At 35.8% G+C, this 15037-nt stretch overlaps 1 protein-coding gene across 5 annotated transcripts in view; it reads right to left on the bottom strand.

Moving 5' to 3' along the window:
• Positions 1-15037, bottom strand: part of ATG5 (autophagy related 5) — a 74670-nt gene that overhangs the window by 47630 nt on the left and 12003 nt on the right. For all 5 annotated transcript variants that reach the window (XM_029962771.1, XM_029962769.1, XM_029962770.1 and 2 more), the window contains 2 exons: positions 14743-14821; positions 8795-8957 (listed from right to left, as the gene is read on the bottom strand). In XM_029962771.1, the coding sequence (XP_029818631.1) occupies positions 8795-8957; positions 14743-14821 (242 nt within the window). The remainder of the gene's footprint in view (positions 1-8794; positions 8958-14742; positions 14822-15037) is intronic.

Raw genomic sequence — 15037 nt, 5'->3', positions numbered from 1 at the left:
TTTTCTCTCTGTATTTTATGTCAAAGATGAGAAAGTTAATAATCAAATAACTGAGGAGAGATGCAGTTGAAAAATTTATCAACCAAGTAACTTATATTTATAAATACTCATTATTAGAAATGCAGGCACTGAATGCCCAAATGCCAGACAGACATTAGCTTTCATTAGTACAGAGATGCACAGAATCTGAGAGCTTTGAAAACAATATTTACATATTTAGAACAAGTATGAGTTGGCAAAACTACAATGTCTAATCCATGAAAATAGTGTCAGCACACAAATTCATTAAGCAACAAATTAAACCTCAAATATAAATTTACAAATACAGTATGCCACATTATGCATGTAGGGTTCAGAGACCTATCAGTGACATTACTCATGTCTTTAAAGTGCCCAGTAAAGCAGTTAAAAAAATTACTGTTACAGGAAAACATTTTGAGAATTGTTGTTTCCTCCATTAGGCAAGACTGGAGATCCTTTAGCAGTCACTGAAATTAATCCAAATTTATACCAGTTACATTAAAAAGTTCTTGGTAGTTCCATCATAGTTTAGTGTTAATAGAGAGTAACTGCTGAACCTTTTACTATTGAGCAGTGTTAACAAAGGATTAGTATAGGCTGAAAGCTGGGTCTCTTTTGCCCCTGAGTCTCCACCTGAAACATTCTTCAGAAAACCAGAAAAATTAATTTCACTCATGTTAGCCTCTTACAGTCATTTTCTGAAACTTGAGTGCTGTTGTGCTTCAAACAACTTGAAATTTCATGTGAATCTTGATATTAGACACATCTCTTTCACCCGCCTGACTCCACAACAGGATGGATCACTGAGAGGGTAAAGGGCACTGCTCAAGTGCTTGCCATCAACATATGCATTGCACTGCAGCATAGCTTTAAATCTGCATACACAATTATGTGTATGGACAGCATGGAAAATTACATCTACAAACAATTTGCAATGAGACACTCTGGTAACAGCATACAGACAGTTAAAATCGAGATCCTACTGCAATATTTTGGGCAAAAGAAATTCCCCCCACACACTTTAAATTTATCAACAAAAATACCTTAATAGTAAGGAATTACTTTGTTTCTATATTTGACAGAGATGCAACTGCTATCAGAGTACTCACTCTAGAATTGGATATACTTCAAGAAGGCTGTTGAGAGCATTTAAATAACAGAAAGAATTAATGTAAAAACAAGGTAAAGACTGCTTGAATTTAGAAAGGAAATTGTAATTAATGGCTTTTATATTCCAGTATCTTTTTAGAAAGCCAAAAAAGTGAACAAAATGGTGTAGCTCTCAGGATAGCACATATGCACAATTTTGTCCGGACTATTCAAGGTTTCTTCTTAAAACAATTTAGTGATATAAATTAAAAAAAAAAGCTGCTTGGAATTAAATTGTATCTCTAGTTCTATGCAAGCAATACCAATCTGCAGTTTGCATAAAAATGAGTCCAATCCTTAAGTTTAAAAATCACAATACTTGTCTGTTTTCAGTGGTTCACCACTGTCTAACAACCACTGAAGTACTTGGGAAGAACCAACCATAGCATTAACTAAGAGACCAAAGACTCTCTAACTGATGTATAAGAACCACAGAAAAACTTAAGTTTGGAAGTGCCTTTGGAGGTCAAGCTTTGGAATAATAGCTCCTCCCACTGCCTCAAAAGACCTGCTTCCACAAAGTTAAATGAGTTTACTCAAGGCCTTGCCCAGTCAAGTTTTGACTGTTCTCACGGGCTTCCACTCAAGCACTTTCATTCCCCTGCCTGGCTCACCCCTGGCCCCCTTCCCCAGTGTCTCATCAGACTTCCTCCTGTTGCACCTTTTAACCATTTGTTCTTGGTAACTGCCTCCAATGCCAACAGAGACATGTCTGAGATGTGTCTGCCTTCATCTGCTCTACAAGTCTTTCTTTCAAGTAGTGGAAAGCAGCTATTAGATCTACCTTCAGCCTCTTCATCTTCAGTCTGAACAGGGCAGTTCCCTCCAGTCTCTAATAGAGCATATTCTCCAGCTCATAATAATCCTACCAGCACTCTGCTGAATTCTTTTCTGTTTGCCCACATTTCTTTTGTCCTGGGGTCTCAAAGAGGACATGACACTCCCAGGGCAGCTTTAGAAGTCCTGAGCCAAGGGCGGGGCACAAGCACTAGAGCAACTCTCTAGTTAATCTTCATTTATGCAACACCACACAACAGACTTTCCATTCAGCTTGTTGTTCACCATTACCCACTTCCACAAAGCCGCTTCCCAGTCAGTCCCTAGCCTGCCCCGACTAAGGGGATTTTTCCTGTCTCTGGTGCAGGACTTGTCTGTCAGCTCCAGGAGGCTCCAGCTGGCCTACTGCTCCAGCTCATCACAGTCCCTCTAAATGGCAGATCTGCTCTCCAGTCTACCAAGTGTTCCCACGAACATTTTCTTTCAGTCACTGACAAACTCACTAATGGTTTAACCCATCACACACATTATCCAATAAAGTGTGGAGTACAGAGAGCTACAGCTGCAAGTCAGGGATACAAAGTGTATTTCCTTAACATTAAAACAAGTATATTTTCTACCGACTCATGCTCTAACAAGCATTGCTTTTAACTGGTACAGCCAAAAAAGAATCTTCTCAAAATGCATCATAAATTCTACTTCCACATTGTTTCCAAGAAGACTCAGACTCTGCACGCATATGTAATTGTTCTCACTGGTGAGTATTTGTAACAAATTTTATAAAAAGTAAATTTTGTGTGGTATGCCTCAAGCATGAAGGAGCTTCGTTCATGAAAGATAAATATTTTAAACACTTTAAAGTAATTACTGTGCTATTCAGAAACACTACTTACAGCTGATTGCTATAATTTCTTAGCTATTTAAAGACCTGTCTCTAAATTACTAAGTCCACCTAAACTCACCATTCTTCTTCTTGTACGATAAAAACATGGATAATTAGAACTATCAAGGACTTCATGAAGACTCACATATGTATTTGACTCTTGCTGACTACTACAGTTCAGTGACAGCCTTTATAAGAACACAGTTTGAAATACTGACATGGCAGATTTTTTTTTTTTTATTTTCCATTTTACACATTGGCACAGTTAAAACATTCTTGATATTAAACACTTAGGTTACTTGGGTATTTTGAAAAATCACGGTATGTAACACAAATCCACCACTGAAGATGAAACACAAGTTTACTAAACTTTTTAGACTATCTTCACACATGAGTAACTATCAGATATGCAGAGACAAGACCTTAGAACTGTTTTGACTTTATGTGGCAGAAGCTACAGAAATATGTGAAAATATTCTTCACATTGCAGATAGTAAAGTTACAAAATTCAACATGAATGTACATATCTGAGGTAGTCATAATCTTGCCTTGCAATTATGTAACAGTCATTATGGGAAATATCTGCACCACACCATGTGCCCATTAATCTCACATACACTCCAAATTCATGTTCAGCTGGCAGGAAAGCAGCAGCAGTGGCAAAATTTGAACGTAAAAAACAAATAGCTTTCTTTGACGCATCCATGCTAAATCAGACATGGATTCTCTGCAAAAGTAAATGTCATGATAACGACCTCAGGTATAGTAATAGTCAAGTACAGTGGTGTGGGCTTCAAGGTTGGCTACCTAAGTCTGCCACTCCCTTTTTAGTACTATTATCATGTAAATAAATCAAGTCAATTCAACTCTGCTTGCCTATATGCACTATAACTTCCAACAGCAGTGTCTACAACCAGAGAACAATTAGGACAAACTTCTTTATGTCTAGTTAGCTGTAAACTATAGTTTAAAAAAATATTAATTTATAAGCTGCACTATAAATTGAGTTACAGATGTAACCTGAGAAAAAAAGGGGGCATCCCCCTCCTAATCTATATGACTAGGTTTGAGATCAGTATATTTAATACATTTATGCTGTAATTTATCCAGTAGTTTTTATAGCAAAGAAATAAGAGCGCATTGCTTATGTTTTGCAGGTTAAAAGGACATTTTGAAAATTGTATGAGAAAGCACTCTTCAGATTATTTATCAGATCCAGAAATGCCTTTTCTCCCTGCTTTCTTCTAACATACACAAGGGACCTATATCTTAACAACATTCTTTTCACTTCCTACAGGTACATACAAACTAGAAGTTTTACTTTAAATACATTGTTTCCTTAACACCACCTCCCTTCATTTCTAGGTTACCAGTTTACCTGAAAAAGGTTTAGGGGGAAAAAAAAAATCATCAAGATGAACTACTTCCTTTATTCAAATATGAAAATGCATATATCCTACAAAATCTAAGCTTTCTGTGTACTCAAAAAGCAGGTGATCTCAGTAAGTATTGTCACTCTAAAAAGAAAGCTCTGATGACAAATAAGTGTAATCCATTTTTGAAACACATAACCCACAGGTTGTGTAGGAATAAAGCAGCAGGGCTTGTTACAGACTTCCCTGAGTAAGTCAAAAGAAAAAGGACTTCTGACAATTTTACTCATCCTCCAGCTCTCTGCTCCAAGTCTAGACAGCCTTAATATTTTGATTTCTTCATCTCCTAATTATGCTCTCTTTATATACAAGAAAACAGAGCAGCATAACACCATATGACTTGCTAACCTACTTTACTTACCCTGTACTATGCTTTTTCTAAAATAAAGCTTTTCTTGACAGGAACCTTTATATTAATGTATCTGTCAAATTCAGGAGTGTACTAGCAGAAAGTAACTTAGAAGCATTTTAAATTGCAAAACAAAAGCCCCTCAACAACTAAAGAATGGCAATTTTAAAAGTAAAGTCTGTTTTTTACAGATATTTAACTTTGAATTTTAGTTAGACCTTACATATCTTTCAGGAAATGACTTATTTTGAGGCTAAGAGGAGGAAGGAAAACAGGAGGCAATAAAAAGAAACCTCCAAGTTTGCTCCCTCCGAGTGTAATGGTTTTCAAAGCAAGGACATCTAATGTAAGATGGTGAAAACACTAGAAAGCATCTAGCTCTGTCTACCTATGTCTAGGCAACCTGCTCATGTTAGAGACTTCAGTATAAAGGAGGATTGTGAATGCTGTGTTATCTTTTGCTTTCCTCCCTTCTCTGCCTTCATGCACTTCTCGTCCTCCTTTGACACCCACTGCTTCTCAATACCCTCGAAGAGAGCAGCCCTGCTCCGCCCTCACTTGAGAGCAGAGACGAGAAAGCTGGGGGGAATGCAGGCTGACATCAATTCCCCACCTTTGCACTGCAACAAAGGGCAGCTATGCAAGTAGGCACCAAGCCAGCACAGCAGGGTAATAAGACAAAAATCAGTTTGGGTGGGATGGTAGTTCAGACTCTTGATACTGCACCCATACCGGTGGAGCACTGGCTTAGTCATTTGTGCAGAAAGGATAACAACCCAGTAAACACTGATGAACTAACAGTCAAGTTTAGGTCACAATCCATTACCAGAAAAACCACCACAACCAATCAAACCCTAAACAAAACCCACTGCCATGGAAAAGAAAAAAACAAAAACATCCATGTGAAGGCCTGTTCTGACACAGCTGTTCATTCTGCAGGTCCAGCCTGCCCAAATCCAGCCCCTCTTCAGCACCAAATCAGCACCAGGCTGACTTTGGGCAGAGCTATCTGAATGTGTCTACATCACATCTCCTCAGTTCCACAACATCAGCAAACCGATGCCATGTGCATGCCATAATATTTTAACTCCGGGAAAAGCAGGCACTGAGGTTAATTATAAGGTGATTTGATGCATTTTGAGAAATTTTTAACTACCAGCCCAAGAAGGCAATGATCTTTTTTAAAAACCTCTTTTAATCAATACAACCATTTTCAAAGCTCAAAAGAATTGTTTAATCTTTCTTCAGAGTTAACCAAACCTCCACAGATGGAACACAGAAAGAAATTCTCATTTTGGTAGCAATACAGGAAGAAGAAAAAAAGATGGTTTTGTGATTTAAAAACTAATAGCTTGTTCATTCATTCTTCTGATAAACTTCTGAGGATTTTCTAAGCATATAGTGCTTAAATTAATTTTCAAATAATCAGTTGAGATTGTTCAGCTACCAAAGTATGCTTATCACGAGTTAAAGAACAGCAAGTTCAAACTTGAGTGAGCCATGTGTACATAGCACTAGAGATGCTGATATTGTAAGACACTTCCTTTTTCTCAGTTCAAACATTTCTAAACAGGAACGTGATAATCCAGAAGAAAGACGATTTCTGCCTCTCAAAAACCCAAGAATAGTTTAGATAAAATTTAGAACTAAAATCAAGACAAGAAAGAGATCTCATGCATTAAAAGATAAAATACTCTACATTCTGAATGCTTGCAGGACTTTTCTTCTTTAGCAAGAACAATTCAATATGGCCACTTAACTTTTGGTAAGCCCTACAGCATGAATGAGCATTACATTCTTTTTCCATAGTATTTTCAGTAATGACTCCATTATATTTTATAATATATAAAAGAAGACTTAAAGTTGTTATGAATTTTTACTATTTCCCCCACTCATGTATCAGAAATATCAAATCTAGTCTTCACTGGTTATAAAGGATGCCTGTGAAAATTTCAGACTATGGTTGCTTATGTCGCTCCACAACTGATAAAAAGCAGATGTGTTCAATCTAAATTCCCTCATTTATCAGAACCATTATATACTGAAGTTACAGATACTAATTCTTTGAACCGTGCAAAATAATACAGTTCTCCCCCTAAAAACAGTGGAGATTTCAGTTGTTTGATCCTGAGTCATCAGTAGACCCACAGAGTCTTACTGTTTCAAAGCTGAAAGCCTTTATTTTTCCACTCAAAAGGCAAGAAGAAAAGAAAACACTCACTTGAAAATCCTCTTTATCCATGATAAAAATGGCCATAACTCTATTAAAGAAAAAACAGCAGAAACATTTCCCATGAATTCTGACCAAAGAATTTTAACAATCCTTACACAGGAACAAAGGTCAGTGCAGATATATAGTCTGCTTTTATCACTTCCCTACCACAGTCACACATCCATGACACTGGTCAAAATGTACCTGTCCAAAAGAATTGTCGCAGTGAAGAAATATCAGGTTTATGGACAAAAATAGGCTAACTGAAGTCTGAAGAGCAAGAAAAAACACAGCACAAGATAGAAGAGATGTTTACTTTTCTAATTTGGTAGCAGATAACACAAAACCAGAAATGGTAGCAGGAGGGATGTAAAGGTTGTTATGAATAACTACCAGCTGTTACCAGCACAAGATTTTCCCACAAATTCACTACTACAGCTCTTCCCTTAAAAGCCATCTAGAGGCAACTGTTAAGTTTCACATGCTACCTGTTCAAGTACTTGCTTCTCAGCAGAAACATTTATACCAAATTATACATTAATTGATAGTTACACTTCTCCAAATAAACAAAATTGGATTTTTTTCCCCAAAAATGTAAGTTCAACATGCTGTAAGTATTGCTATCACTTGTTAAACAAATAACAGTTCCTATATTTAAGAACTGAAGAAAATTGTTTGAAGTTTCACAGAAAAAACAACCTGCAGATGTAACTTTACTTACAAAGCAGGTATCACAAATGCTACTTTCTTTTCTTTTTTGTGGTCATTCATTCTGTTTCACAAAGGAGTTTAAAATTATAACATCTCAAACAAAAGCCTATAAGAACATATTGAAAGATACAACATACTTAAAAAGAGTTTTCTTGGTTTCACAAGCTTTTCTTGTTTCTCTTTTATGAAGAGTTGAGAAATTAAAATTAGCATTTGAAAGTATTCAAAACATTGCTTAAACTTCTCATTTACGTGTCAGATTCCACAGGTGCAATTTCTTACTAAGTACAGTGAAACCTTCTTGAAATTAACCTTGCTAGGCAATCTCTGTTCCTAACGTGATAGAGCAAAACAGAAAAATTCTGGTTTCCCTACAACTGAAGATATTCTTAGACAAATAATCAACTAAAAGATATAGCCTAAGATGACCGTGGAAAAAACCATGCTGTGTATCTGTCATTTTACCTTACATATTGAGAGTATCAAGGTTCTATAACTTCTGGTTAAGAAAAGAATCTTAACTTGTACAGTTTCATCACGTCAGTCATTATTATACTCATATATTCTAAGCATTTAGTATTTTGTATCAGAACACAGAATAAACACCTTCATGTTTACAGTAAAATGTTACCATTAAATAAATTTACTAGTGATAACAAATGACAGCTTCAGGGGATGAGAAAAATGCAATGAAAGTGGCATTAGCACCCATTCTACAGAGCAGTTTCTGAAATACTTACAAAAGCTTTTCAATTTAAAGGACTCTAAGAATCATGACAAGGGAAGACACTACAAACAAAAGAAGTTTTATTTTGCACTGCAATACAGATTCATGCCATCTGTGCAAAATAAGAACACTTTTATAAAATCCTCTAGGAGACAACCTCTTCTTTATGGTCCAAGATCGCTAATACTGAGCACTTAACACACCACGTGTCTCCCAAAAAGTATGTTAAACAACATTTATCTATTTTGATTTTTTCCTAATTCTGGTTTGTTAAAACAGTCACAACCAATCTAGTTCCTCAAATAACTCAAGCCACATTTGAATTATCACCAAAATTACGACTTCAGTTAAAAAAAATCAACAAACAAACAAACCAAAAACCCACCAAAACTATCAATGCTTTCCATGACATTAGACAAAAATTCTGCAGAACAATGACATTTTATATCCCCCAGCACAACTCCAATTTGAAAAAAATATTTATTAGCTTGCTAGACTTAAATATAATTAATACTTGATGTGTTGTATTTACCATTCTGTAACCCCATCCACAGTTGCTTATGATCCTTTTTTTGCATCTCATTGATGACTTGACTTTTGTGCTTTAAAGCATCTGCTTCTTTTATACAAGCCATAAAATGAGCTTCAATCACATCCTTAGAATGGCAGTGTAGAAGATCCTTTTCTGGAAAATTCTACAAAGAGAAATGATAGATCAAGAGAAATAACTGCATCACATACCTTGGATGATGAAGAATAAATGATAATTTAAAACAGGCATATATTTATGCAAAAGAAGCATACTGGAATCTTCTACTTTATGGAAGAATGTAACAACCATCCACTGCTGAAAAGAAACAGTTTGCAGTGAAAATGTTTCAGGAAAAATAAAAGCTGAACAATTTTCTGTAAAAACAGAATTTTAACATGTTTTCAAGTAGATGTTCAATTCTCAGGCAACAAACAGGAGAAAATGGGGGGAAGTAAATGACAAGCATCTAATTCATACTGACTCTCAGTGGTAGTTTATCACCCCTTTCTATGTAGGTCCTTGAAAAATGTTTCCTCCAAGTAGTATCATCCACATATATGAACTACAGCATATCTCCACTTACATTTTTCCTGAGAGATACTGGAAATCCTTGTCAGCTCCAACTTTACCTAATCCATGTGACTATTGCTAGCTCTTGTGACTTGATCCTATACCCCTTTTATTTAGTTAGCGCTGGTACACTGCATTCAGCATCACAAATGCACAGCTACCACTCCTCACGTAACTCTTATCCCCTCAGTAAATGACAACTACCTCTCCTAATTAATTTATTAGGGAATTATAGTAGTAAATCTTGTTCAGGTACTAAAAATATTTGGAAATTAACTGATCAGAAGTCCTGCCCTGTAAAGGCATACAGTTGTGGTTGTTCTTCCTCTAACTTTTCTTTTATCATCACTTACTATCACTTGCCTTTTTATAATAACATAAATACTCATTACCACAAATCCATTACCTTTAGTTATTACAAGTTTTAAAACCCAGTCTATTTTATTCCCTTCTTATTCATCTTATTTTCACAGTTGCTTATGACCATACTGAACTGAGCAAACCTCAGAGCCAAACCAGAGCAGTGGCATCATTAGTACTCCCTTCCATAACAAGGGCTTGCCACATTTCTATACTTTAATTCTCATCCTATTCCACCAGAGGCCCTTTCCTCTTAATCCACTACAAATTAGCACTTCAAAAAGCTTTTGTGAGGGACTGTCAAAACCATTTTGGAATATAAGCACATATAATGGGATATTTTTCAAAAGCCTTTACAACATATTTAACACATTGCAGTAGGAGCAATGTAACACTGCAAAAAACCCCATACCTTCACTCCTCCACATAAACTCAGGAAAAAATAGTGAAAAATGCTTCAAAATAGAGGAACCCAAAATATGAAAAACTCATTACCAGTAGACAATGTGAAAGGGAGCTGGGGATTGCCTTTCCTGAAGGAAGTTCTGAGGACAACAGCGATAGTTCCCTCCTCATTAGGTTATTGAAAAGAGTTGGAAATTAAATAATTGAATTTTACATAGGGATTTCTCCTTATGAACCCAAACTCGGGAAACTGCGGATCAAAAGGTTATTCTCCAAAAACAGGGCCATAAAGCAAAGAGAAGACTGTTAGTCTCTTTTCCACTAAAATTTACGTGGTTTGGTGCTGAAGTAGCAAAGGGAGTGCTGTTGTTACTTACGACCGATGCATGTTAAGTTGACTAGAAATCTAAGGACAGAGGTAAATCTGGTTTCTCATATGAGAATGGCCAAGTATAATGACATTAAACAGGACAGAACAATAGGGAAAGTTCTTCTAGGGCAGACCTCACTCCCATTTTATCCTATAAAGCTGAATGTCTCAGCATAATTGGGCCCAAGATTACTAGAAAAACATTACTGGGATTGTTATTTTCCAATTGACATCTGCATAGGCCTGTAAAATACTTTCAGAAGTTCACTTTACTTGCTCAAATAAAAAATGTAATGTCTGGTAACCAATCTACAAGAAACGAACAGACAGAAATAGCATACTTAAAAGATCAAAAAAGTTCTTTACATGCAAGAATTCAAAATGAGACACTGGCATCTTTCAAAAAAATGGAAGAAACCTAATATACCTAATGCCAAGAAATGTAGGAACCTAGAAAATTACTTTCATAGTTAAAAGCTGACAGTTAAGCTAAGTTTATGAAAACAACAGTTTTGTTACAAGGACTGTTTTGCTACACAGATGTCTAAATATTGAACTGCAGGGTCTTATTTTGGACATTTCTCTCTTTCTACAAGTAGATATCTTCCCGGTGACTTTCTTCCAATGAATTTCAAATTGCAGGAAAACTCAGTCTTTGGGGGTGGGTTCCAGAAATCATACACAGTGTAGTCTGCAGAATAACAAGGATATATTTAAAACTGGTCAGAGCTGGCTAAGCTAGTGTAAAGAATCTAGCCACAGGCGTAGAACTAGGTGTGGCATGATTAATTTTCCCAGTTTCTAAGGATTAACACTGTGAAAGGCTCAAAAACACTCCTAGAAAGAATCTCAGTGCTGTCTACTCTTTTCTTTAGTAGGAAAGCAGTGACACATTTCTGTGCAGTACTGTAAGCAGAAGCTGAAAAACCTAAATATGAAAGTGATAACTTAGAAAAAAAACCCTGCTGTGTCTACAAGAAGCATATGAAACAGTTTCATCTACGTGAGACTATCAACAGAAAATACAGCATCCCCACTGATTTATAATTCAGGGCATAGAATAATAAGTTTTATACTTATATACAGATCACGTGTGCTTGTATTTTTATTTTTTTCTAAATTCTCCTTGCCTTCTTTCTACTTGAGGAAACAGTGATCAATTGTTCCCTGAAGAAAGGGTCAATCGTAAACAAGCTGATAGCCACCCCTGGCTCTACAACTAGGAGATTTGCAAAAACTTTTAAGAGATGACATAAGCAGCTTTAATTCAAGTACTCTTATTGGTTATGTCTTACTCCCTCCATGTTCTGTATCTTTGAAAGAAAAGTTACCAAGGGTTGACTTCAATTTTCTTCAAAATCTCAATGAGTACTGGTTTTTACTTTCACATACAAGCAGACACTTGCAGCACGAACTGGTCGTAAAGAAATAGGTATCATTTGTACAGACAGGAGCACTAAATGACCTCTCATATAAAATGGCTGAACAACCTCACAGGCAATTTCAACAGTCTGGTTTCACAACTCCATTCCACCCATATTTATCTATCAGTTCTAGTTAACAAAATATCTGTTTATACTGTGACAGTCTAGTTGCATTAGACTACATTTACAGAAAACAGGGCATGAAAAACCACAAGGAATGTATCCAGTGGCAGGGGGAGCATCCATGTATCTGTGTTTAGTTACCATCTGTGGTCTTTTCTTTCAAAATTTATACATTTATACTTCTAGCTTCTGCAATATCTCCTAGCAGTTACACAATTTATCCATATGCTACATGGAAAAGTACTTCCTCTTCACTCCACCCAACCCAATTTTCACCTAAAAAAACCAAGATGAGGGCTGTTATGTAAGGACAGATGCAGTCTCTCCTCCTCTACATCAGGTCATGGGCGGAGAGACAGGCACCAGCAGATAAGGGCTTCAGCAGCAGGAGAACATCAGCCTTTCCCCTGGCACACCCAGTTTCCTCTTCTCCAGTAGTACAACTATTTCCAGAACAGTTCACCACTTCTTATCTACTGCCCAAAATCTGGAGAGCTGATTGCCACACTGAGAACATGAATAGTGCTCAGCATGCTGCAGAGTAACATGAGATGATTTTAACAGGAAGGGATAGAGTTTCCCTCCTCCTCTAAAGCCACAGCTGGGTAAAAAAAGCAACTTCCCAGTCTATAGCCTCTCATGATTCTCAGACTGTATGCTGTTCAAGCTCATCCTTATGCAACTACTTAATGCAACTGTTTTTCAACTTTATAAGATATAAATGCATGTTATTTTATTGCATACTTGAACAAAATAATAAACTGATTCTTCAATGCAAAGACTAAGTGTGCTTATTATTTGGTCTGCATACATAACACAGGAGGACAATTACAAGCATCTGTCAACTTCCAAACTTCTGCTGAACAGAAATAAACCTTTTTCATGTTTTGAACTTTAAACAAAGAAACCTGATAGGGGGAGTTTGACTTTTTTTTTTAAAGCTGAAAAACACTCTTTACAGATGTTTGAGTTATCTGTTGTTGACTGCATGCTTTGGTAGAAGAAAGGAGACAACCATGACAACAAAAGTAAAACCTCAGAAAAATTTTACACTGTTCAATTAAGCCAAATGAAAATTATGACTCTTTGAAGAACAACCGCACAGAAATTAAAAGAATAATCTAGGCAGAAATCCCACAGCTAAACTATTCAGCTGTAAGAAATTGAAACACATGTAAACCTTGTCAATATTTTGACATATTTTGATATATTTCAGTTATGTTTTGACTTTAGGGATTAAGAGGGGGTTATTTAAATAAACTTTCAGATTACATCAAAATGGGAAGAGCAATTATGCAGGTGCTAACTCCAAGGTATTATATTACTAAAATACATCAGCTTTTAAAATAACACTGCCTTAGCAGTAAATTATTTCTGTTGATCTTTAATGTACACCTTTGAGAAAAACTTAAAGTAGCTGATCTTTTGGTAAGCAGCAATATAAGGACATTAAAATCAATTTACATTACTGGATGAAATTGAGAAGCTGTGGTGCTGCAACTTAATTCTCTAGATGCCTCCACTTTGCAATGGAAACATCCACACAATGCCACTGTTAATAGGCCAGAGCTCTCAGAACATAACAATTAAATCATGATTTATGAAACTAGATGCCCTACATTTTCTTCAGAACACTGGAAGTTACTTCATCTCAGGTTTCTGACATTTATCAGACAGAAGTGCAGCAAATACAGTGGTTTCAAAAACACCCTCAACTTCAGATTTATTTAGTTAGTTTAAAAATTTCAACATGTAGAAATATATATAATAAGAATGTATGATTTTAGTGTACACTTCCAAAAAGAATACGACTACAGCTAAAAAAAACTTTTCTAACACACCCTGAAGAGAATAATTGTTTGAATGAAAACGTTCAAAACAACTACTTCCCAGTACATTTTTAATTTCACTCAAATCTCTCACACACTGAAGTCAAGCCTATTAACCTAGCACTTTCCTTCAGATCAGTTTTCCTACTGTATTGTTTCTTTTACAAGGGAGAAATTAACATTTCAAAATTAAATATCCATGATTTTTAGTTGTGCTTTTGAATTCAAAACATACCTAGAATTATTGTCTCAATGCATTTCAGGGTATGCAAGAATCCTGCACCAAAGCTCGCCCTGCTCAAGTACCTTTCAGAACAAAGATCAGTAGTGTAATTTAGTCATACCTAATGGTTTTACAATGTACAATCAAAATACTGTCTCTCTTGTGACTAAGCTGCCACAAGAAGAAAGTAATTTCACTCAGTTCTCTAAAAGGGACCAACATGAAGTACAGCAGCATTCCCTGACTTTAAGGTTTTCTACAGTATCTCATATCCATGCTCATATATGCCTAAAAGGATGAGCACTTCTCAATCTTCCCAATCTTCAGTCAACTCCAGATGATAGAATAAAAAACATTATGGAAAGTTCTCTTTTATCTACTTAATTGCACTGACATTGTCTCATAACTTATCGTGAAAAACAATTTTGAGTTTTCAAAAAACGGGATAATTTTCTAAGGAAAGTCATGAAAGCACACACAGTCTCATGGAAAACAACTGCAGATTTACAGAAAGCTTTATGCACTTCCTGAAGAATGAACATTCACTTATTTTATAAAATAATTATGAAACCTTTTCCTAGCTTCCAAACTTCATGCAATCTTATGTTCACTTATTCTTAACTAAGAGTGTATTTCAGTTTTACCTTGAAATGTACTGTGATGCTCCAAGGAAGGGCAGTATTTGATGCATGAAGATCAAACAGCAAACCAATTGGGTAATGCCTAAAAATGACGAGATATTAATTTAATATAGACACTGTGAATTTAATTCTACATATAACAGTTAACATACTTGCATTTACACAAAAAAAAAATTAGCTGTTTGAATCCCACACTTAGCATTATTTATTGCTTATTCAGAAAAATTATACAGGCAAGTATAAATGATCGACAGTTTCTGGCAGAATTGAGCCTGGAATTTACACATTCAGTATCTAA

Source organism: Manacus vitellinus, unplaced genomic scaffold, assembly GCF_001715985.3.
Source record: "Manacus vitellinus isolate BGI_N305 unplaced genomic scaffold, ASM171598v3 scaffold_4_pilon, whole genome shotgun sequence".
NCBI classification, from domain to species: Eukaryota; Metazoa; Chordata; class Aves; order Passeriformes; family Pipridae; genus Manacus; species Manacus vitellinus.
Note: the sequence above shows the minus strand (reverse complement) of the source record. Positions and strands in the feature narration are given on the sequence as shown.